This window comes from Lindgomyces ingoldianus, assembly GCF_010093535.1.
Source record: "Lindgomyces ingoldianus strain ATCC 200398 unplaced genomic scaffold BDR25scaffold_13, whole genome shotgun sequence".
NCBI classification, from domain to species: domain Eukaryota; kingdom Fungi; phylum Ascomycota; class Dothideomycetes; order Pleosporales; family Lindgomycetaceae; genus Lindgomyces; species Lindgomyces ingoldianus.
In genome coordinates this window covers 1305881-1327954 of record NW_022985174.1, presented here as the reverse complement: position 1 = coordinate 1327954, position 22074 = coordinate 1305881, and the positions used below count along the sequence as shown (strand labels likewise).

Below are 22074 nucleotides of genomic sequence, written 5' to 3'. Positions count from 1 at the left end.
CCTTAGATTTAGATCACGACCATTTTCACCACTGATATTCAATTCGTTAAACGCTAATTAACGACTGTCAAGGCGCATGGGGCGACTAGAAACACATGCTATTTCTCGAACGATGCAGCGAAGTTTCCCGACAACACAGGGAGCGCTTGAAGCGCAGATGGAGAACAGAGGCCCGATTCGCTTCCGAGGTGACAGGCGGATTGGCAAGCCTGTTCAATCCCACGTTGAGCCACTTCAGATGTTTAAAACTCCAGATATCATCCGCCCACATCTGCTTAGGTTTCTGGCACCAGATGATGCCCCTTTGCATCATCTGGCTTGCTTGACACGTTCTTTACTATCGTATCTCCGCCCGTGACAGAACAGTCGGTCTAGTCTCAACAGTTCAATTCACGGGTTTGCATATCTGCAAGTGAGTTGAACATCCGCGAGAACTAACCACAAAAAAGACCACCACACTCACGACCCCAGTCTTAGCATTAGTTAAGCCACACCCTCAGAGCTAGTGGGCACATCGGGTCACTTGGCTTGTCTTGATGCCAATTCAGTTGTCGTGCAGGATCGCTAACAGCGAACAGCCGCACTCTTTGGCGTCGACCCAAATCTAGGAGCGAGCGCCACGGCTGCTTTGGTAAAAACAAAGGAAAGAGACCTCGGGAGAGCGAACGCAAGCATGACAGTTGTTTGCCGCATTGCGAAGACAGAGTCCCATCCTCTCCAACCTGATGGCGCACCCACCAATAATCTTTGCCTCAATCAAGAGCTCGTCCGGTTGTGTTTTGCTACTTGAAACAGCCATTACCAATAATCTGCTTCTGAAGTGCCTTGTAACATTGCAGCTCCATGGAGGTGTAACAGGGCCTGAGCAAGAGTTGGCAACGTCAAATACCTTTCGACTGAAGGCTGCTCAGCATCACAACCTTCCCAGCCTGGAGTGGTGCTGTGAGAAGACACATCCGCAGTCACTAGAGCCTTATAAAGTATCATGTCAGAGCATCATCTGTTGGGCATCATGATGGTGACTCGGCGTTGATCTGCAGCACTCATGGGCTGCTTGTGGCCCTTTGGTTGGGATATCCTCATAGGGTAAATAAAAGCGAGTCCTCAGCCAAGGGAGTGACTTTGTCTCAAGTACGATGTCAACTGTGTTGCTTTTGGCGGACAGCCAGGACAAGACAGCTGAAGGCGCACCAATGAAACGGGAAACCAAACATTTCTTGCTCTCCGTACCAAACTACCGGAGTCCCTTGAAGGGCAGAGACTCTTAACGATGTGTTCTGGCGATGAATCTTATCTTAATGGCATCCAATTAAAACAACTCCCCACTACCAAAGTGTAGTACAACAGCAAGGCGGTGAGTAGCTGCCGGGTCGGAGGACGCAACTTCCTTTAATCTAGGTCTGGACAGGAAGTGGAATGCGCTGCGGTATGTGCCAGAGGGAAGGCAAACTGGGGGAAGGACGCATTGCCCTTCCCATGTGGTTTTGGGGGTTCGTCTCTTGCTCACGGAAATGGGATGATCAAGCCACGACCTTTAACTGACCTCTCATATTGGTCTAAATCATTCTGACCCATATCACTGTCGTCCTTCTGCCGCCCATGGAATCAGCAAACAATGTCTACTTGTCAATTTCCTTATTCCAGTCTGTTGGATCGCACCAACAACCGAGATCCTGTTTACGATCCTAGTCTAGCGTCAGAAGTTGCCATTGCCGCAGCCTTTACCGCCGGAGTTTTACCCAATTACGACGCCCAATTCGGACGCGAACATCTTCAGGATTCATTCCAAAGTTATGAATTCATCCCACACAGGGACCTTCTGTTGCAAGACTTTCAGAGTGACGAGTTCCAACTGGACGAAGGCAAGACTAGCCAGTCAACTGCTCGTAAAACGTCAGCCCACTGCGTTGAAACCCGACAGCAAGATAGAGGACGCCCTATTCCCTATAATCTTGCTGTTCGGTATGCGAACAGGCCCAATGGGACACCACTCTCCACGATCATCGAAAGGGCCTCCTACTCCACCTTGACGTCCCACCCCTCCCTGCTCAGTGTTCACCGGCGACACCCATCCCTCAGATCAAACAACAATATGACCCCGGACTATCCTTCAAGAAACTTTGATGAGATGGCCCTAGACAATATCCTTGAAGACACATCTCAGGAGCAGGACATGGATGCATCTCTTGACGCTAATAAAGAGCCTGAGGTGGGCCCAGAGATGTCAGACCCCGCACTGCGTACAGCTACGCCACATATCGAATTGAATTTCCAGGATTGTCAGCCTCCTGACGCCGCCCTTACGTTCCAGAACGTGGAGAATGATGGGAATCCCAAAGGGGTGAGAGGCATGCTGCGAGGCCTTTTCCAGAACGTTCGAGGCTCATCTCGACATAGCCGGTCGTTGTCGTCAATTTCACATCGACCTCAAGGCGGTTTCCGTGGAGAAGGTGTAAACGATCAAGAATTTCTTGATTATGGTAACGCCATAGATGATCTCGGTAGTGCTGCAAAAAGTCAATCTGGAAGGCCTCTGGCACATAGACCGGTAGTCGGCGATAACCGCTTAGCTAGTCGAGGTGTTCAGCCTCATAGTGCACTCGAAGTCGAGGCTATGACAGGGAATCAACCGTTCAGTCTCTCCTCAGATCCGCCAGACGTCAAACTTCCAACCGCACAAATTTGTTATCGTCGCCCACCATTTACCAAGTTTGAGTTTGAATCAGACTCTGTGCCGTATATACCGCTGCCGTCTCAACTTTCAACGTCACTGAACGATTGCTCAGTATTTGCATCTTCAGTAATCTGCAGCGCAGAACAAGAGTATGTCCCATCGGGTACGCCCACACTCTCCGATCGTAACAGAGATGATTTGTCAACTCGGTACACTTCCGATGGTGTTACTTTACTCCGTAGCAATGCGCCTTCACTTAATGAGTACGATCAAGCTAGGGACGCTAGTTTTGGTAGCACGCTGTCTACCAGTTACTCGGGTACCGTCCTAGGTGTTGACCTTGATCTACAACCTCAGCTTCCGCCTATCCCTCGCTCATCAACTTTAGCATGGTTCAGTCCAGAGCCCACTGATCAAGAGGACATAGTCTCAGAACCAACTGACAATAAGAACCAAAAAGGCAACGCTGTCGACTCTAAGCTAACACTTCCTCACTCAATCACATCCTCCGCCCTCCAAGCCCTCCTTCCTCTCGCAGCTGCTTCGGGGATTGTTCGTCCCAACTATGCCACACCTCACCTCTCATTCTACTCTCCGTCTGGGCATCTTATCCAGGTCGACGAGGAGTCATCATCAGCGAATCCCTCACACCCATACAAACAGCCAACTTTCGAGCCCCTTGCTCGTCCCACACTCTTACCCGCTACGACCCCGCCTTCACCCAGAGCACGACTTCCATCCAACCTCCGACAGCAGCGACATCATTGCCACCGGCACCAGACACACACGCACAGCGTCCCTCAAACGGTCGTGAGGAGCGACATTAAGGGCTGTGACGGCATGATTCGAACGAACAGTCTGCAGCCACGGAGTGGAGTTCGGCGTTCCGTTTCTCACCCCAACCCGAATCCAAGCCCCAAACCATCCAAACGAAAACACACAAAACACAACAGCCTACCCTGGAACCGATCTCGATGTAAATCTGCAGCAGTCACGTCAGTATCAACACCAGCATCTAACATTACCCTTACACGAGACAGAAAAAAGCTGCAGAAGAAGAGGAAGCCCGCAGTAGCGACAACAGCGCGAGGAAGTAGTGTCTCGGAGCTGGGTCCGGCTGTTGGGTTTTCGCTAAGGGTTTGCTTCTGTCAGCCTTGGGATGGTGCTGGGGAAGCTGGGCGAGGATGTTTGGGGGATCACGCTGATGATGGCGATAGTGATGTAGATAGAGTGCAGGAGATGGTGGAAAATGCGAGGGTTGTGGATAGGGAGAGGAAAGTCGGTGGTTGAGATCGTGGAGGCTTTTTATCGCTTTGGAATATCCTAGGGCTGACGAGGTCTTGGGGTGTTTGCTGATGCAACGGGTTGGTGGAGCAGAAGTTGGTTGCCACTAGTGGAACTATTGCTACAGTGGTAGCAGTCAGCAGAAAGTATAGTTGGATGATTCATCACATCAGGCCATATCAGGGTCGAGTCTCCTCTGTCTTTTATTATCAATAACCCCAAGATTCCGGGTGTTACGCTATGCGTATTTCCTCTTACCAATGTAACTTATCCCCTCCATATCACCCCTTCGCTTCGCCCCAAATATCCCTCCAAAACTGCCGAAACCCATACCTCCTCTCAACCCTCTCATCCCTCACCCTCGCCTTCTCTCCTACCAATCTATCCATGACGCCCGCACTCTCCGCCAAACTGGCCCCGAAGCCTTCGACCTTCGCCTTTGGCATTGTCGCCCTCTCGCGAATCGCTTCCGCTAGCTGCGGCGCGACTTCTGCGTAACAAGCGTCTAGCTCGCGAGTCAGAGAAAAATAAGGCTTCTTAGCTAGGTCTGGCGCCTGGAGATTGTACGATCGAGTTTTGGAGTTCAGGTCGTTGATGCTGAGGGTGTGGTAGCTGGATTCGGTAGCTTCCCAGGCCGGGTCTCGGAAGGGATAGGGAGCTGGTGGGACGGGGGACGCGGGGGACGTTTGGATGGGTACTTGTATGCTCTGTGACGAGGTTGGTACTTTCTCACTATCGGGTGACGCTGGCAGCTCGTTTGAAAGAAGCGCTTTGCTCGCGACTCGTTCCGCGGCGATTTCATCTAAGAAAGGCGACGAGTCTGACGCCGGCGCTTTCAATTCCCCGGAAAGCGAGATCTGGGACAAGTGGTGGGAGTTATCGACTGTACTAACCGTCTCCGTTTTCTTCTTCTGCGGATTCACGATTAGTTCGGCTTTCGCATATGCTTCTGCTCTGCGCATCTGGTCTTGCAAAGTGCCGCCTTTGCTAGCGATCATGCGCGCTGCATGTCTCTTCCAATCATTTCTCAACCGCGCTCGGAACTTGGTGGCAGTGCTTACTAGCTCTTGCTGCTTTTCTATCCACGGTGGAACGATGTCTTGCTTCTGGATGATTTTGTTCATGAAGTATTCCGTAGTATCCAAAAACGGACTGGATGCATTGTAGTCTCTCTCGATCGTTTGCCCACGAGGCAGGTTCTTAAATTGACCTCTTGCAATGGCATCTTCGATCCGCTCATTAGCAAGAGATGCCAGTCCCTGGATAGTCCCCGGCACCACGGCTCTCGCATGAGGAGAAAACCGGTCTTTTAATTCTTGAAACCGTTTCTCCTTCTCTTTGTCAGATATATCCGACTCTTTCAAACTGCCGTACAACACACTCCTATCCCTCGCATCCGCCAACCTCATCCCCGCCGCCGCCCTGCTTTTCCTCCCCGTACCCACCATCTTCGGCGTTGCGACAGCCGGCCCGGGGATCTGTGCACCTCGTCCCGACCTCAACGGCTTATGTGCATCGTTAAGCATGCGTAGACTCGCGTCGTGCAGACTTTCTTCCCCAGACCACGGCTCCGCGGTCGCAATGTCCCGCGTGCCGCAGCCCACATGAGACGGCGCTTCCAGCTCGGCAAACGCATTGCGGTGGTCCGAGCGAAAGTTGGTGGATACAATGCGCTCTTCTAATTTTTTCTTTAGATCTTCGCTGAAGCCGGCTTCTAGGACGGCATTTTGGCTGCTGCGACTGCCAGTTTCAAGAGAGGATTCACTCATGGAGCGGAGGCGGCGGGTCATTGCTCCTTCTTCTTTCTCTTCTGGCGCTGGTAAGTCGGTTGCCGCATTTTGGGAGGGTTTTCCATCTTCTGTGTCCTTCTCTCGTGACTGTGGTGCCGAATCTGCCAAATATCGGATGGGCGGTAGGCGTAGTGCTATGGTCCGCGCCCAAAATGCAATGCGGCGTTGGCTTGCGCGCAAGCAGCTTGCGTAGACGTATGATGTGATTGTCCTAGATGCGGGCATGTAGGTACGTCAGATACAAGAGCAATTAGATAGCAAATGTAGCTGCGGTATGTACAGGAGAAACTTTGATGTTGAGGCGGATGGACGAGTAACTAACGTCATCACCCGCAGCGAGCTTGGCAGCGGAACACTTTCCGAGATCAATCGACACTTGCCCCATCTCAGTTGGAGTTCTTCAGGACAGCTTCACGTGCTAATTTCTGTTCACATTTTTGGGCTGCGGTAGAGTTTACTTGGTCTACGTTCGTCCATCCATCCACAGAACAGGGATCTGGTTACCTTTGAAGCTAATCATGACCACCACTGCTCCAAGGCCGGACGACGTTGCGAGAAGAAACAATACCTTGCAGCAGTCTGCCTCCTGTCCGCCTCGTACATCCCTTTTCATGCGTCTTTTTCTTCCCATTGCTTGTCCTCTCTGACTAACCAATAGCAGAGTCTCGCTAACCACATGTCGATAAAAAGCAACACCACGGGACGGAAAAAAGGTCGGGCCGGATCGATCTACTTTTAACACGAGCTCTGTGGAGGCTGAGCGACTCCTTGGCGTTACAATGTGAAGTGACTCGCTGCTTCATCCTGTCTCCCCACCATGAGATTAAAGTTAAGAAGGTGGAGATGGGCGAGTCCTTTCGACAACCTCACTTCTCAAGCTCACCGGACATGCTGCGTACGAAGCTATGGCCGTGCCTGCTGTAAGCACTCGTCACATCTTAGGTGATGAGCCGAAATCTAGGGTAAGCACCCGCAATTCTTCTGAAGACTTGGCCAGTTTGCAGAGAGACTGAGCAAATGGACAGCCTCATCCCGCATCACCCTTGTCAGAACCGCCACTTGATGAGCTGAGAGCGACGCAATTCCAAGCGTCAATTACGCCGTCGAAGAATTCTGATGCTTCTCTTCGAGGGAAAGAACTACGGTCCACATACCACATCTACCACGAGAAAGAATCGCACAAGTGCATCTCCACATCTGTCGATTCGACCAAAGAACGTCGCTTCGGTCCAACCATCAAAGAATGTAAGGAAAAACGGAGAAGAAAGCGAGAAGCCGAGGGTAAAGTGCCCTCACCCTCACCCTCAGCCGCGGACGATGGTTCCTTCTTCCTCCACACTCCATACCTTGCCTTCCACGACCCACCCCGTGTACTCTACATTGGAAACTCAAAGCATTCCCACCCCGCTGTTTTAATCCACACGTCGCTCTTCTGGCGAACATGGAAAATACAACTTGGCCCATCTATCGCAACACCAGGCGTGCTCGACCCCAGAGGTGTCGTATGCTGGCGACACAACGGTGGCGATAGAAAGGCATTGAAAGCCGACGACAGAAAGCTAAAGGGATACAAAGTCCGCACGTGGCGTCTCTGGGGCGAAACCGGCAAGCGCTACGTGCACGGCGTAAAAGCTGCACGGAAGGCGGGGGTTAGCCCAGATCCCGACAACATCGAAGAGGCGAGTCGTGATCCAATTGTTCCAGCTGTCTTAGAGAAGGATACAATGCCCAATACTATTGCGGTGAAAGAGCCCCATGTCCCAGCGCGAGCAGACGAGGTGGTGTACCTGAAATGGACATCACCTTTATCGCGAGATCCGCGCCGATATCACTTCCATTACGCGGGTATCGACTTCTTCTGGAAGGGCACTGGTACGGTCAGAGAGAGCCGAAGATGTGGTGCATGGCTCCATTTTAACCATCTGAAGCTAGTGGCTAGACTCCCAGTGCCGAGAGACGAAAAACTCGACGACCCAAGTCCTCAACCTGAGGTGTGTCTCGGCAAATACACTTCCTCGATCGCAGCAAAGAAGCACGGCATCCTAGAGCTCTACGACGGCGCAATATGGCGTCTGTTGTCGGAGTACGTCCCTGCTTCCCTGCCACAAACGCATGTCCAGGGCCATATAAGAAAAGCTGGAGGGGATAGAGAACCTGATGAAGAAGAGTTGTTGGAGCAAGTACATGGGACGAAGAAGACGACTTTGTACCAAGTCATTGTAGCTACGGCTATGTGCATGATCATTGGAGAAAAGCAGAAGCGTGAGACTATCAGGCAGATAATAGAGCTAGCGGCTTCTGAGGGTGCTGGGGGTGCTGGTGGATCATGATGCTGAGGTTGATGATTATACCCCAGCGTTTTATGAAGTACTTGTTATGTTTTTTCAGGATAGTACTGAAATGAAACGAAAACCGCATGTCTTCGTCTTACGCATACCTTAGACACGTTTTCTGTTGCCCTGTACAGATATTGGCTCGAGCGATACGTGTTATTTCTACATCAGCCTTCCCTCTCTCATTTGTTCCGGCTTAAATACTCATGAGCAGATTTTATAGAGAAACTGGAAGATATATCGAAACTTGAACTTCATAGAGCAAACCAGGGGGGCAGGGACGCAAAAAATGTATCAATGATGAGGAATGAGCAACGTCGAGAGATTGAAAGGGACATCGCATACAACTTCGGGCACGTGCATCAAAAATTACTACTGTTTAACCTTGCAGAGATTCTAACTTTCCTAGTATATCCCAGCAAAAATCAACAGTTGGGTTTGGTTCGCTCCGTCCTAGATAGGACTTACTTCCAAGCAGATCCGAGTTACTTCTTCAAATGTTTTACCATGCGACCCCGAAGCTCGCTTCAGAGACTCTGTAGTTTTCTGGACCACCTCGCATGGTCATTTCGACACTTGGGACCCCATAAGTTGGTTAGTCGTCTTCAAAGACCGATCTCTAACAGGATACACCCAAGATCATGAACATAAAACGCCTGCAACACCGCAAGGCGGGCCAGTACCACTGGGATTCCATGTGCGGGCATAGGCTTATCAAGGCCTCTTCGTTTCCCTGAATGCCTTTTTGTTCGGAAGAAGTGCCTTCGTGATTGTCTGGTCTCGAGTACGGGAATCCTAGGACATAATAACTCCTTAGATCGAATCGGCGCTGATCACAGTTTGCTTAGCCGATCACTGTACTGCGAGGCGCTAATTCCTCATGAAGTCACCTACACAGTGAAATGCAGATAGTGTGCTTGTAATTCTTGTTGCAATGGCGATGCGGTGCTCCAGTAGCGGAGGTTTAGGGTAAGATTCGATGATCTGGCCTAAAGTCTTAGGAGACGATTACCGAAACTCGTGGAGAAGATATCTGAAATATGAAGCCAAAACGTGCCCTCTCGGGATCTTCAATGTATTCCAAGCAATGTAGTATTTGGGGTTTCTTAGTTTGCGAAAACCGTTGCAGAAAACGGGTCAGTGTATCGGGACGGAGCGTGATTGAAAATGTTTTGTAATTAGCGATTGATGCGCCATATTCCTTCCTTTCAATGAAGACATCCTTCTCTTCAGCTTAACCACAAGGTAAGTATATTCTAAGACCTCTCCTCGCTGAACCTTTCGAACCTCGGTCAATGTCTAGTACTTTGGTGGTGTCTCTCGGGACCTTCATGGATAGAGTAGTAGCCCAAGCCAGCGTCTGCGTAGAGGCATCTCCTTGGAGACTTGTGGATCTCAGTTGGTCTGCTATTATTAGAATCTAGATAGATTTATACGGCCCTTTAGCCAGTTTAATATCTTCTACTATTGATTTGTTAGACATTATCTCCGCATTTAGAGCTTCTGCAAACTGTATCCGTGCTCGGATGGGCGAGAGACCGCCGAGACCATCATTGAACTGTCTCCTAGGTCCAGCCTTCAATGTTCTAGCTCTTAACGTACGACAAATCCGAACGAGTGCAGTCTCTCAACATTGAATAGCATACGGACTGCTAACAACGCAAGTATCTCTACAGCGGATGTGCCATGTTTCCTTTTATTGCAACCCTGCACTTCGTTGAACCCGACCTAGCACATAAGGAACCAGAACGTCTCCATCACTTCGACCACCCAGCAATAGAGGCAGACGGTAGCCACGGAGCATCTTTCCTCGCCCATAAGGCCAGGCTTTTAGTTACTACCGTGCATGAAAACCCTGCTGAGAAGACATGCCGTCGCCCTGAAATGCGTCTAGCTGAGTAGCCTACAGACGGGCCAAAGCTTTCTCGAAGTCATGTCCAATCTCCTCTACCGCCTCGGTCCATTTATACGAGGTCGCAAATGCATTGTGGTCTGCTAGGTCTATGTTGGGAGCCGTCCCCGTATGGGTAAAAACTTGATGCAATGACTATGTTTAATTCTAGAATAATTAGCATACAGGATACTTGCCTAAAACTAGGCTTAAAACAACTCATATATGGGACAAGAAGGTGACTCCACTTTGACATCACTGAGGACTTAGACATTGCCTACCATTGCAACATTATCCATGGAGATATAAGGCAGAGAAAATCCTTATATGTAAGCCAGGGGGCTCTACGACGGGCTGCCCAATCAACCTTGGATTGGTATCCAACTATATTACATAGACTATATAGCTCCTCAGACCCTCAGCTCACAATACATGACTCCTCTTATAACTCGTGCCCCTTGTTGGAAATAGATAGGTGGTGTAAGCATGCAGCTATGTAGAGAGCTGATGAAGTGAAATGTATTGTTCTCAGTCTAAGTGCTCTGTTGCAGAGTATTTATTTACATCTATGATGGCAAGGGCAGTGAGGGCTATGGCAATGGCTAAGGGGATATAGTGAAGGCAGTAGGAGCTATAGTGAAGGTAGTATTAGGGGCTGTTGAGGCACAGGAAAGGAAGGTTTCTGTACCAGGAATGCGACACCCCTTGCAAAGTTACATTATATTTCCAAGAGAAGGGGACGTATTCGTGGTGAAACTGAGTGATTTCGGTTCCCCTACGCTAGATGTGAATTTTCATTCAAATGACCAGAAATATATTGTTCCTGATGGAGATAATAGAAGCATAGTTATTTCATTATTGACTCGGCCATGGGTTCCACCAGAATATAGCAGGGAGTCCCCGCGGAACTTGGCATTTAATGCTGACGTCTATTCATAGGCCTCCTCGACTAGCGAGTGTTTCTTGACGGGGAAACCCCTTTCGAGTTTTCCAAGAAAGAGTTTAAAAGATTGTTCAATACTCTAGGGAACGGCACAGACAGAGTGGGTGATATCATGGAACTGAAGCTAAATGATTTAGTCCAGTGTGCTGCGAGAACCGGGGCATCTGAAAATCAACGCAAGGGAGAGTACCCGCTAGCTAAAGTGTTTGATCACTGTTTGCAGGCTGACCATACAATTCGAAGCTTGAAAAGGCCTTTTTACATGGATATTGGGGCGAGAGTAGGCCGCTGATTCTTTTGGTCACATAGCTTCTGAACTGATCACGAGACGGAGGCGTAGATAGTTCATATGAATTCGACCTTACATTATCTAGGCGATTCATCTATCATTCAGTACGAACAAATTATCCGTATTCATAATAAGGTGAGAGCCACACCAGCCATGACCCAGTTACTGCGTACAGTTCCATAGATTCCGATTTTATCCTCCTCATCTGCAACAGCAGTTCCTCATGGATATGGATCAACTCTCTTGTTCGATGTCGTTTCTGGAGGAAAAGGAGGCAAATATCCGTGTAACCGTTCTTGCTGCATTAAAATCGTTGAGTTTGGTGCTTCGATGAACAATCTCCGCTTCATTCGTACCCATGTATGCAGAAGAGCTGCAAAAAGTTCAAGGCTTTGGGTTCTTGGCCGGAGTCTTATGATAATGAGCCTAGCTCCAGTTCTCCCACCATAGATGTTACAGCCTACCCATGCTCTGTTGAAATGAAGGAAGACCCACCAGTGCAGATCTTAGTGTGGGGTACGGGTCCGCATGTTATGGTCCACAATCTTCGCTAGCACATCCCAAGTCACATGGAAACCCATATACAAGTAGCGTTATCACCAAGCACTGCGAATTCAAAATTGATTTTTTTGGAGGCATTAAACATCTTGAAATATGGTCAAACTTTGACAAGCTGGCGACGCAACGTGGCAAACTCATGACCTTTGAATTGGAGGATGAAGCCCTAGTTCGGATGCTTATAATGGACAACGTTAAGAGTAAACGGGTCGCGATTAATTCAAAGCTCAACACCGATGTTTTGGCATTACACGTCGCTTGTGGCAAAGGGAATGGCTAGCCTTGCCCACACGCGAATCAACAAGGGTGCCAATGGAAACTGTCACCTTAGTCCGGAAAAGGAAACCCCGCTAGCATGATGTGATACTCGGGTCCGTGAAAGTCACCTCCGTCGTGAGCGGACCCCTGCCTAGCAGACGATGAGAAACAAACACTGCACCATTTCTTCTGTGCTTTTGATGGAGGGGAGACTCCACATGAACGAAGCTCTTTTTAAGAAAAGAGGATAACCCATACCTCTTTCTAGCCACCTTCCGAGCACGGTTGAAGGAACTTCTCCTGAGCTTGTCTTTAGTAGTGGAACTCCACTCCATCGAGGAGTGGGAAAGAAAGATATGCAGGCCGTGAAGAACTTTCTGGAACTCTCCTTGGACCCTATGGCAGGAACATATCGTAGTCACTACTCTTGGCTTTACGGCCGAGGTTTACATTGTGGATATGCCCGATCTACTCTATGAGAGCCTTACTAGCTAAAAATACAATCAAGACCACAGACCAAACCTTCGATTATTCAAATTTGCCATCAATGGCGCTCGGCCTTTGGACCTGTTCAACATCCATAGCGTTCATTGACATGAGAATGCAAGGAGATTCATCAAATCATCGATTGGATTTGGAGAACATGTTTATAGCTTTCGTGGCAAGGTTAACTTCATATGCTTGAGATTTTCGTTGGCAAAAATGAGATTATAAAGGCTCTGCATGAAAAAGGCGCTTCAGGTTACGTGAAAGCACTCGATTGGGAATTTGGCGGAAAACGCGCCTTCACGAAGGCAATCGAATCTAGCCTCAAGCAATATTCTCTTCACTTAGGTAACTAGCAGCGGAGGGATTCGCCATCCCAAAAGCAAGGTTTCAATGGTTCTGAGACGGGACTCGCTGCGGCCAAGCTGTAGGGATTCTAGGTAGCCCAAGATTTTGTCAGTCGGCCTTTCATCTCCTCGTGCAAGATGAGAGGGCGATAAGACAACCAGCGTAGGCCAGAGACCTCTTAGAGCGTTTCCTCGAGCAAGATATCAACAAGAGGCTTCTCCATTTGCAAGGTGACTTGAATCCAGCGCTTCATCTTGCAACGAAGTCACAACATGGAAACTACCGAGTCACTGGTGATAGTGGGAGTAAACCCAAACACCGAAAACTACGACTAGAAGAATTAGCGAAAGCGCTATTCTCATCAAAAACCAAAGATCTAATCGCTTTGATGAATGCATGCTGTGCTAGGTTCTCTCTGTTAGCCTCCACAATCAAAGTTAATATTTAAGAAAGCAACAGAATTATGGAAGACTCTTGACTTACTAGACTCTGGGAGTGGGTGGTTAGACATGGCGTTGGTTGGTATCTTGGAAGAACTTCGAGATCAACTGATTGATTTATCCGATCTGACGAGTTTTTGCGCGTGGAGAACCCTTGGACAACACTTATGGTTCGGATAGTACACGCAAACGTGACGAGAACTAGGCAATTCTCTCGAAAGCGTAACGAATTTCGGGCTTCGAGTACGCTCTAACTCCAACGCCCCTTGGTTTGTTGATGCTGCTACTCTCAAGGTTTAGGGGGAAGCGCTTGGTGTGAGCCTTATAAAGTCGTTGGATCACTAAGCGCAAAAGTGACCCGTGGGACTTCTGAAATCGGATATCAAAGTCCCCAGTCTTGCCCCCAGGTATTTAGTTTACCGCGTACCAACCATAAGAGTGTTCATCTATGAAGCTTCAGAGCGGTGACTTAACCCTGGGGAAGGTCATAGTAGTAATTTAAAGGTAGGTGTATATTCCCCTTTACGAAAAATTAAAACTTCTGAATAAAAATGTGCCTACGCAGGATACTGGGTTAGGCTTCGAAGACCAGCGGAAAGCCGCTACATCGTCAAAAGCCACGATTCCTCAGACCTAGGCGCTTCAAAAATATAAGGCCTGGATACCGGGACATTGGCGGCAGCTACGGATTCGACGTCTGCTAGGACAGCCATAGTTAAGCAATGAAGGAGGGAGGAAGTAATCCATACTATTACAGATATCGCGGATCCGGTGCATTTTGGAGTGGCCTCGATACTCGCCCATTCGAAGCAATGACGGTAATCGAAAGTGAGCGAGAAGTTATGCCTCCGAATCCCGCCTATGATGAGAATGCCAGCGGACCCAGCCTGTCTGAACTATAGTGACTCTTCCTTAATGTGATTTCGGACTAAGCTTAGCGGGAGAAGTTCCTTAGACGCGGCGATGGGCTATCTGGGCTATAGTTCAAAGGCCCAATTCTAAAGAATACGGTAGTGGACCTCTTCAGGTTTGGCCGTGAAAATTTCACTGACTTTCTCTCGAAAGAAACCACCGGTTCTGTCGACTATAAAGCGGCTGCGTACTTTACTAGATTCTCCTCTAAGAAGGATTCTCCTTGACTAAAGCCACTGAGAAATTTCTAAGGCGTTATTCGATGATATTTACAGAATCACCTCTGAAAGCGTATTCCTAGCTCAGTCAATACAGTTTCGCTAGGGTTAGTTGAATGCACAATATATCGGCGGTGAGAATTCTAATCAAACCAGTACTAAGAATGCCATTCTTGTAGGAGGAACAAAGATCCACCTTGCATCACCGTCCCCACCACACGCTGAACGCAAGAACAAGGGGGCAATCGAGCAGCTAGGCAGTCTATCGTTGTCCTAAAGTCTCAAATGCAGCCGGCCTAGGATTTTGTTCGACACCTAAAGAGCTAAGAGTGAGGCGAATAAGAGGATGTACATGTGTCTCGAGTTACTAGTGTATAGTTTCTTTGGCAGCAAAGGCCGGGGAAAAGGCGCATCTTGCACTCCAGTACATGAGGCTTGCTGGCCTAGTTTCATAGCATATTAAAGTGGCAATACTGTGCGAAGAGCGAGGCGAAAGGTTGTAATGGTGGTAGAAGGAGGCGGAGTAGGGTAGCATGCTCAGTCTATATTTTCAAGCGGCACGGGTGAGAAATGAGTGCTCTGCAACAGAGACATGGGGCGTTGGTCGTACTTTTACTAGTGTCTTTGTGGCCCGGGAAAGTAAAAAAAGGCAAAGCTACTTCTGTCTTGCAGCGGTGGCGAATTTCGGAGATTTGCGGGAGTATTGGTGAATTCTTGCCTAGCTTGAGACATTGTCTGAATCTGTTGAGAGAATATCGTACAAATTGAATGGGATCTCCGGTGTTCTAGTCTCGATGACGTGTAAGAAAATTACATAGAAAGTAGGGATGGGGGTATTGCAGTCTGCCGTCCCAGAGAACCAGAACCGATGAACCAGGTAAGGAGTATGATCCCTCCATTTCACAATCCCATGACGCCGGTCGCCTTCTCCAACTATCTGTCGCGTCCAGCAGGTCGTGTATAGCGTTTACGACCAGTTTGAGAACGAGTCCGTGGCATCGCACTATTGGCCTCCAACGGCGGGGCTGCTCCCAGCCTAACCCAGCCAAGACCAGAAAAAGCCCGGAAAAGCAAAGAAACTTTCCAGCGGGACAACCACAAACGAAAAAAAATCCAATCTATCTCCGTCTGTCAGTCGGTCACACAGTCTGTCTTCGGCCCATAACCGCCGAATTCCATTTCTCCTGCAGCCCATACCCGTCCTGCTCACCCACCGGCTGCAGCTGATACGAGTAATACGTCGATCGCAGCGAATCTCCTAACCTGTACCCCGGATTGTTAAAATAGCTGAGCATCCCGCCCATGACGACGGGATTAGGTGCGGGGAGCGCTTCCGTCATAGGTGTTTCAATGTCGTAGACGCTTGAGCGGTTGCTGCGGCTGGATAGGCTGGATGTATCGCTAGCTGTGTCGACGCGAAGCGGTTCTGGCCTACGCTTGGGTTCCGGGTCTGTTTGAACGCTGGCGTCGGCGTAAATAGGACGGGCGGGGGCGGGTGGGGATGCGATGTGGCATCCGCATGTACAGTGGCCCGAATCTCGTTTTCGCAGGATGGAGGAGTCGGGGAGGGATTTATCTTCTTCAAGGATCCGGGGAAAAGCGCCCGGGTTGAAGGACATGCTTAATGGTCGTATTGTTGTCTGCCGCGGAACAACTGGCATTGGAGACATTGTGGGAGAGTCTCGAATCGGGGTGTCGGTGACTGGACCGTACGATTTTGGGGCTGAATCTGACACTGCTCTGATGGATGCTAAGCTTGGAGATTGTGAGGATGGTTGCGACCCTAGGATCATCGAAGGGGGTCGGGAGGAGGGTTGTGGAGCGGACGTTATCGAAGACGTCGAAGACGGTCGCGAAGATGGTTGCGAATGAATCGCCACGGAAGGTGGTCTACTCAGCACTTCTCGGATTGGGGGGGTGTCGGTGGCGGGGCTAAATGGTTTCATGATGGGGTCAGGTGGTGGTCGGATGAAAGATATTGTCCTCGACCTCCTTAGAATAGGCTTATCAACCTTTTCTGGGCTCTCTGCTCGCGGTTGCGGTTTCTTAATCTCCGTTTCCTTGTTCTCGAGTTTACCGTTCTTGTCGGAGGCAAAGTACTCATCACCGCGGCCAAAGACAACCTGCAGCGAAGGGAAGTCGCGAAATGACCCATCTGTGGGAAACAGCCATTCGTGCAATGCTGGGGGGAGATCATAGCCATCTATACGCGTGTTAGCGTATATTCGGAATAGGTTGATGCGTTCGTACCTTGCCTGTATTCTCCGCCTCGGTTTCTCCAGCAGACATAGTATCGTTCGAAGGCACCAAATGCGCAGACCACTAGCTCTTCCAAGCTCTCAGGGTCCGAGGGGTCTTGGGGAATCTGTTCTAGACGTCCGTACAGACGAGTTGAAGAGTTCATGATTGATTACTACATATGGAGTGGATTAGCACCAATTCATTTGAAGAGAGGCGGTCTACGTACCAAGGTTCGTCAGCACGGCTGGGTCAATGGAGAAATAATTTGCATTTCAATTTGTGAGAGCTGTCAGTATTAAAGAAGCTAACGAAGAAGAGAAGCCCAGCTTCAATCGAAGAGAACCCAGTTCCACAAAAGAAATGCTGAAAACAAAAGAATGAACAAAACAGTTGTCAACGAGTGTCATGCAGGTACCGCCGACTTCCCAAGGCCACAACCATCTCTAGCTGGTGGGAATAGGTACACTGTAGGTGATTAATGCGTGCATGTTAGGCACGAGGTGGTTCCTCTCCACTGGCGTGAGCAGGCGTGAGCAGCGTTTCCTGGTGAACTCGATACATCACTGAAGCGGTTACAGAATTTGGAGGGGGAGCCGCATGAGGCTCGTCAGCTCATGGTGGTTCGAGTTTCATCTTGTAAAGGCTCGCGCGAGTCGTGCGAATCATCGTGTAGCCGAGACTCTTGTGGCTGGTTACAAATCCTGATGTGCGTTTGAGATAATCGTTCGAGCTAGGATATGGTGGTTCGATAGTCGGCCAGATGGGAAAGCTTCGAGAAAGCTTGGCATTGAGGCTCTGGCTCGTGCATTCTCCGACTCCGAGACGTCTAAACCACTTTCGTTCGGATCCACCATCAAGATGCAAGCTATTCCAAATATGTCATCCAGAGACCACCACATACCACGAAACATTGCTGGTGAGTATTTGGTCCATCAGGCATGCTTTTAAGTACAACCGAATTTGGTGCACCGTGGCGCCATGCTGGGTGATGGATGCATCCAAGATAACGTACAGAGAGGCCTCCACAATATGCTACAATAACAACCAATGATTTTCGTTCCCAACCTGAGCCAGTTGTCAAGCCTCCTCTGCTTCTGAAGTATGCTGTGCTCATCATTCTTTGCCTAAACGAGTACATGATTAAATGAAAATTATTAGCTGCGAAACATCCTCATATTGGCTCTCCTGACTTCCGATCCTCCTTTTTCCTTGCTGACGCCGTTCTCGCAATAGAAAACATCCTTTGAAGAGGGGACCTCGGTATGTTGGTGGTTTTGGCGGCCTCTTTAGATGTGGATGGCCTGTTCGGCGGGACTGGTCTTTCAACCCTGCCATTTCCCTAAGAACAAGTTAGAAAAAGATCAATGAGCCGAGCAACCGCAACTGGTGTGTAACTATACCTGAGAGTTACTAGGCACCGTTGCACCCCTAGCTCTACCAGTACTCTGTCCTGGCTTGAGTATGTCGTCCAGTTCCCGGTACAGATTTGAAGTTGTCCTCTCATACGAGGGTCGATCAGCAGATGATGGCTCAGAGCCACCACTAGAGGCCATGCTGCGATGCATTGAACCTTTCTCGCCAGTGGTCATGGTGTTTGCCATTGAAACACGTGGGGGAGCTGTAGCGGTCCGGGCAAGAGGCCTCGGAGAGGATTTTGAATCGCCATCTTTGGAGGATGTGGAGGGTCGTCGATCAGTAGGAGAGGTAGGGGACCTCTTCGTGAGCTTGTTTGGTTGATTCTTTGGAGTGCTCTTGGGGGTAGCCTTCTGCGAGTCTTTCGGCATGAAAAGTCTGCGTTTCTCGGGAGATACTGCCCGATTTTTCTCAGGGGAGATTGGCCGTCTTGCACCCGATGAAGCGGGGAAACGTGGGAGAGGTGGGACACCCTTGTTAGGGGAAATGGGGCGGCGTTTAGTGGGTGAGGTCGGTACACGTGGAAGAGGGGCCTGAGGTGGCTCGTTATCAGTTAGGGCTGAATCTTTACGGCGAAGTGGATACTGATTGTTAGAATTGGGATCATATCTCAACCTGTTCGGTTGGGGAGGTCGACCTGGGGCACCCCCTAGCATGCCTCCGAAGATCGCTGGATCTGAGGTTAGGGCTTTCGGCTCCGGTTCTTGTCTGGCTGCCGGGGCAGGGGCCGATGGTGTCAGAATGGAGGAATCGGGACGAGTAGAGTATGGCACCGGAGCATTGCCATTCGTTCCTGATTCGGATATGTCTGACGCACCACTGGTGCGGCGTATTGGCAGCTTCCCATTTTTAGGCGGTAAAGGGGTTGATTTCTGGCCCATTTGCTCGAACATCTGTGCTTGGGCCAAGGCTCGTGAGCCTCGTTTTCTGTTCAACCTTCCCGGGGGGTCGCTAGAAGGCGAAGGCGTTGAGGTCGCAGGCCCTGCTGAAGGAGGAGTTTCTGGTGGAGGTGTCTTTGGCGGCGGTACTGGCTCTGGCGATGGTGGCGCTTTTGCAAATATCGATTTTGGAATCTTCAATGGCTCCGGTAAGGAAACCCCCACCCCAGGAGGGTCCAATTGTGGTTCTTCTGTTATTGGCTTGTCCATTGGAGCATCTTCCTTTACGTCAACGGCCCGTTTCGTTGTTTGGTCTTGTTGCCTCGCGTCAATTTCTTTCACCCATTTCTTTTCCTTCCGCATAAGCTCAACTTCAAGAACTCGAGTTCCCTCCGCAACCTTAGAGCGAAGGCCATCGTCGTCTTTGTCAAAGTATAAGGACCAGATGGTTGGAAACTCTTCGACGGCGCACCATCCTTCCCATCCATCGAAAGTCAAACGTCGGTCTTGACGGGTACAGTCGAATGGGCCTGTAAAATTTGGCTGGGCATTCACCCGGACGCCGTATTTCAATTCGTATGTTTCCTTGTCCACATACACCCAATTCATGATAGGGGCTTCGTCAGTGATGGTGGTCACTAGCCCCTCATATTTTTCATCGGGATACGGAAGGTAATAGCCAGCGTACGGGTGACCGAATGACTCCCCATCGCTTGTTCCTGTATCGATATAAAGCTAACTTTGAATTAGCGGAAGATCTTTATGCGGATAGAAAACAAACCTTGCCATTTTTCAGAACAATTGGACGACCATTGATCTCTCGACTTCGCAGGGAAGATTTCACGCAGGTTGCAATGAGATTGCATCGACGCGCTCGATGTTCTTCCCGCTTCTCCTTTGCTTGAGACTGGCGAATAGCTTCCTGGGTTCCGAGAAGACCGGGGGCCGCAACAACGGCAATGATAATGGGCAGAACCATGATACGGCCTTCAGTCGAGGTGTTCGAAGACTACGAAAGATGCCCGCGCCGAAAGGCAATAATACAAGCAAACTCCAATCCAAACAAGCGCTACACCTGGACCGGCACAGCTTCTAGAGACCTTCTCGCGACAGAAGTGCGCATGTGTTTCATCAAGGACGACGAATTTGGGGATCCTCTCCAGGCAACTTCGAGATTCCTGCAATGTTCCACTTCGCGCCTCGCCACGGCAAGGGTGGGAAAACCTTCTCCACTTGTTGCTAGATTGAAAGGAACCGCCAAAACGATGACTTCTTGCGTTACAATTAACAACGCAGTGCCAGCGCACAACACACCGAGGGCTTGGAAGAGAGTAGCGGTCCCGCTCCGGCTGAGACTTTTGTTGTCGTCTTTAGCCTGGAAAGTGGAATCTGAAGCCGGACGCCCGATTCTGGACATGCCATCCATGATTCAGGGACGGAGGAGGCTGGAAGCGATGGGTATTGGGATTGTGCATACATCGCTTGCGACATCGAATTGGAGCAAGAAACGGGAGGAGCCGGAGTCAGGCTGCACGTTCGGAAGAGGCACTGCTTAGCGTGAGAACATGGCCTGATAATCAGTCGAGTCTAGACAAGAAACCGCCGGAAGGGTATCTGTAACATGTATAAGAAGCCCTGGGAGCTAGGATACCCCTTTACGTTTCAGCTTTGACTCGCCCTTCCCCGCAAGTGTGTAACGATGAGCTTGACCAGCATTGACCACACATAAGCAACACCAACATTTGTGTGCATCTCGACTGCAACGATCCGTGGACAACGAAAATCTCCTGTACGAGTCTGGGCTGATATTGTGGCCAGTCGCAAGGTCGCAAACCCGAATTGCTGCAGGGAGAGTTTCGAAGTTTCGACGCCATTGGGTTCCAGTCTCTTTCCCCTCTGCAGCCGTCCGATCCTTTTGCCAGCGTTACAATGGCTTCTGGAATTGTGCAGGAATATCGGCAGTTATGCTCTTGTGCTGGCCGACGAGGTTTTCATGAAAGGAGAACTCGACATATATAAGGCTGCCATCCGGCATCTCTTAGAAACCAGACAGCTGAGCTGAATCTCCCCGACCATCAACAACATCAATCGACAGCCCGAGGCTACAGTTTCCCAAAAACCATTCAAATCTCATCTTCTCCCAAAACCAAAAACCTCCAACCCCCGTCTCTCAATCCTAAGCCATGGCTACTGTGTACGGGGCCCAGTTCAAAATTTCCATTGCCAATGCTCCAGCTAATTCATGTCCAGTTCTGCCACTCAACGCCCAGCCGGCAACTACTTGTCCGATAGCGATGACGGCCAAGCCGCCGGTGGACGCAAGCTCGGCATCCCATCCTCTGGTGGCCTCCAGACACCAGCAGGTGCGTCTTCTCAAGCCTTCTTCCTCATGAATTTTCAATTGACGGAGTCAAGGCACTATTGTGAAGGGCCCCATTGACGACGAAGGCAAGCTGAAGGACGCCGCCCTCCTTCTTGGTATCAAGCTCGACCTTGAAGCGGAAATCCATTTGACGGCAAGGATACGCGGTGATATCACCGTTGGTTTATACTAAGGAACCGTGAGCCGCCAACAGTTGTATTGCTGGGAATCTGAGCTGATATTGATAGGCGCTATGAAGACTGCAATATGAAGGCAGCGCTGAAGGTTGCTTGGGTGGAATAAGGGGTCTCGGGAGAGTTCGGACATTTCGCAATGGGCAATTTGCATCACGGTCGGGAAACGCAGAAGGGGTGGAGATTGAAGAGCTCGATTGGTCATTGGTACGGGGTTCGCTCAGTATTCAATGGTAACTTTTCGCGCAATTCGACAAGATTTCTCTGAATATATGCGCTCAAATGTGACATGGTGAATATGACCCTGGGTGAGATCCTTGCTTTCTCTGCACTACGATATATAGCTCGCGGCACTGGTAAAGGCGAGCGAGCATGGCAACCAACCATGGGTTGTCAGTACCAGATCTAGTCCCAGGAACGCGGTTGCGGGTAGGAATACGCAGGATACTGCACCAAAGTGGAGCTTGGGAGTACGGTTAAGGTGGCACCTTGGTGGACTCGAGTGGGCCACGCAGGTCCGCCCAGCTCCTTGGCAAGCCTCAACGGAACGAGCAAGTTTTCA

General features: G+C 49.8%; 9 protein-coding genes across 9 annotated transcripts; 4 read left to right on the top strand and 5 right to left on the bottom strand.

The window, feature by feature from the left end:
- Positions 1-1615: 1615 nt before the first annotated feature.
- On the top strand, positions 1616-3964 carry BDR25DRAFT_354361 (uncharacterized protein; the record flags this gene model as incomplete). The annotated part of the gene is made up of 1 exon (XM_033695300.1): positions 1616-3964. The coding sequence occupies one exon, from the start codon at positions 1616-1618 to the stop codon at positions 3962-3964; it is 2349 nt and encodes a 782-aa protein (XP_033548698.1).
- Positions 3965-4210: 246 nt separating this feature from the next.
- Positions 4211-6030, bottom strand: BDR25DRAFT_303241 (uncharacterized protein). The gene has a single exon (XM_033689968.1). The coding sequence runs from the start codon at positions 5971-5973 to the stop codon at positions 4240-4242; it is 1734 nt and encodes a 577-aa protein (XP_033548697.1). The 5' UTR covers positions 5974-6030; the 3' UTR covers positions 4211-4239.
- Positions 6031-6151: 121 nt separating this feature from the next.
- Positions 6152-6466, bottom strand: BDR25DRAFT_23788 (uncharacterized protein). The gene has a single exon (XM_033685615.1). The coding sequence runs from the start codon at positions 6377-6379 to the stop codon at positions 6212-6214; it is 168 nt and encodes a 55-aa protein (XP_033548696.1). The 5' UTR covers positions 6380-6466; the 3' UTR covers positions 6152-6211.
- Positions 6467-6531: 65 nt separating this feature from the next.
- On the top strand, positions 6532-8164 carry BDR25DRAFT_342461 (uncharacterized protein). Its single transcript, XM_033693726.1, has 2 exons — positions 6532-6710; positions 6774-8164. The coding sequence occupies exons 1-2, from the start codon at positions 6654-6656 to the stop codon at positions 8076-8078; spliced, it is 1362 nt and encodes a 453-aa protein (XP_033548695.1). The 5' UTR covers positions 6532-6653; the 3' UTR covers positions 8079-8164.
- Positions 8165-8951: 787 nt separating this feature from the next.
- Positions 8952-10406, bottom strand: BDR25DRAFT_354358 (uncharacterized protein; the record flags this gene model as incomplete). Its single annotated transcript, XM_033695299.1, has 11 exons — positions 8952-9065; positions 9094-9314; positions 9369-9466; positions 9518-9639; positions 9684-9751; positions 9795-9841; positions 9870-9939; positions 9993-10115; positions 10205-10230; positions 10263-10339; positions 10389-10406. 11 exons carry the CDS (start codon positions 10404-10406, stop codon positions 8952-8954), a joined length of 984 nt encoding a protein of 327 aa, XP_033548694.1.
- Positions 10407-10543: 137 nt separating this feature from the next.
- BDR25DRAFT_354357 (uncharacterized protein) lies at positions 10544-14927 on the top strand (the record flags this gene model as incomplete). The annotated part of the gene is made up of 30 exons (XM_033695298.1): positions 10544-10587; positions 10686-10791; positions 10856-10868; positions 10930-11195; positions 11256-11339; positions 11388-11564; positions 11615-11726; positions 11759-11962; positions 11989-12083; positions 12117-12143; positions 12176-12211; positions 12249-12361; positions 12392-12473; positions 12529-12678; positions 12707-12854; positions 12911-12984; positions 13021-13255; positions 13362-13464; positions 13516-13588; positions 13615-13681; positions 13732-13778; positions 13860-13903; positions 13932-13989; positions 14026-14195; positions 14228-14240; positions 14278-14373; positions 14497-14558; positions 14581-14691; positions 14746-14870; positions 14908-14927. 30 exons carry the CDS (start codon positions 10544-10546, stop codon positions 14925-14927), a joined length of 2955 nt encoding a protein of 984 aa, XP_033548693.1.
- Positions 14928-15377: 450 nt separating this feature from the next.
- BDR25DRAFT_23779 (uncharacterized protein) lies at positions 15378-17077 on the bottom strand. The gene is made up of 3 exons (XM_033685609.1): positions 16892-17077; positions 16675-16837; positions 15378-16627 (listed from the first exon to the last, which is right to left on the bottom strand). Exons 2-3 carry the CDS (start codon positions 16826-16828, stop codon positions 15564-15566), a joined length of 1218 nt encoding a protein of 405 aa, XP_033548692.1. The 5' UTR covers positions 16829-16837; positions 16892-17077; the 3' UTR covers positions 15378-15563.
- Positions 17078-17776: 699 nt separating this feature from the next.
- BDR25DRAFT_23662 (uncharacterized protein) lies at positions 17777-20087 on the bottom strand. The gene is made up of 3 exons (XM_033685552.1): positions 19738-20087; positions 18066-19691; positions 17777-18004 (listed from the first exon to the last, which is right to left on the bottom strand). The coding sequence occupies exons 1-3, from the start codon at positions 19933-19935 to the stop codon at positions 17837-17839; spliced, it is 1992 nt and encodes a 663-aa protein (XP_033548691.1). The 5' UTR covers positions 19936-20087; the 3' UTR covers positions 17777-17836.
- Positions 20088-20864: 777 nt separating this feature from the next.
- Positions 20865-21684, top strand: BDR25DRAFT_303238 (uncharacterized protein). Its single transcript, XM_033689967.1, has 4 exons — positions 20865-21150; positions 21207-21319; positions 21372-21517; positions 21567-21684. The coding sequence occupies exons 1-3, from the start codon at positions 21140-21142 to the stop codon at positions 21509-21511; spliced, it is 264 nt and encodes an 87-aa protein (XP_033548690.1). The 5' UTR covers positions 20865-21139; the 3' UTR covers positions 21512-21517; positions 21567-21684.
- The last annotated feature ends 390 nt before the right edge of the window (positions 21685-22074 follow it).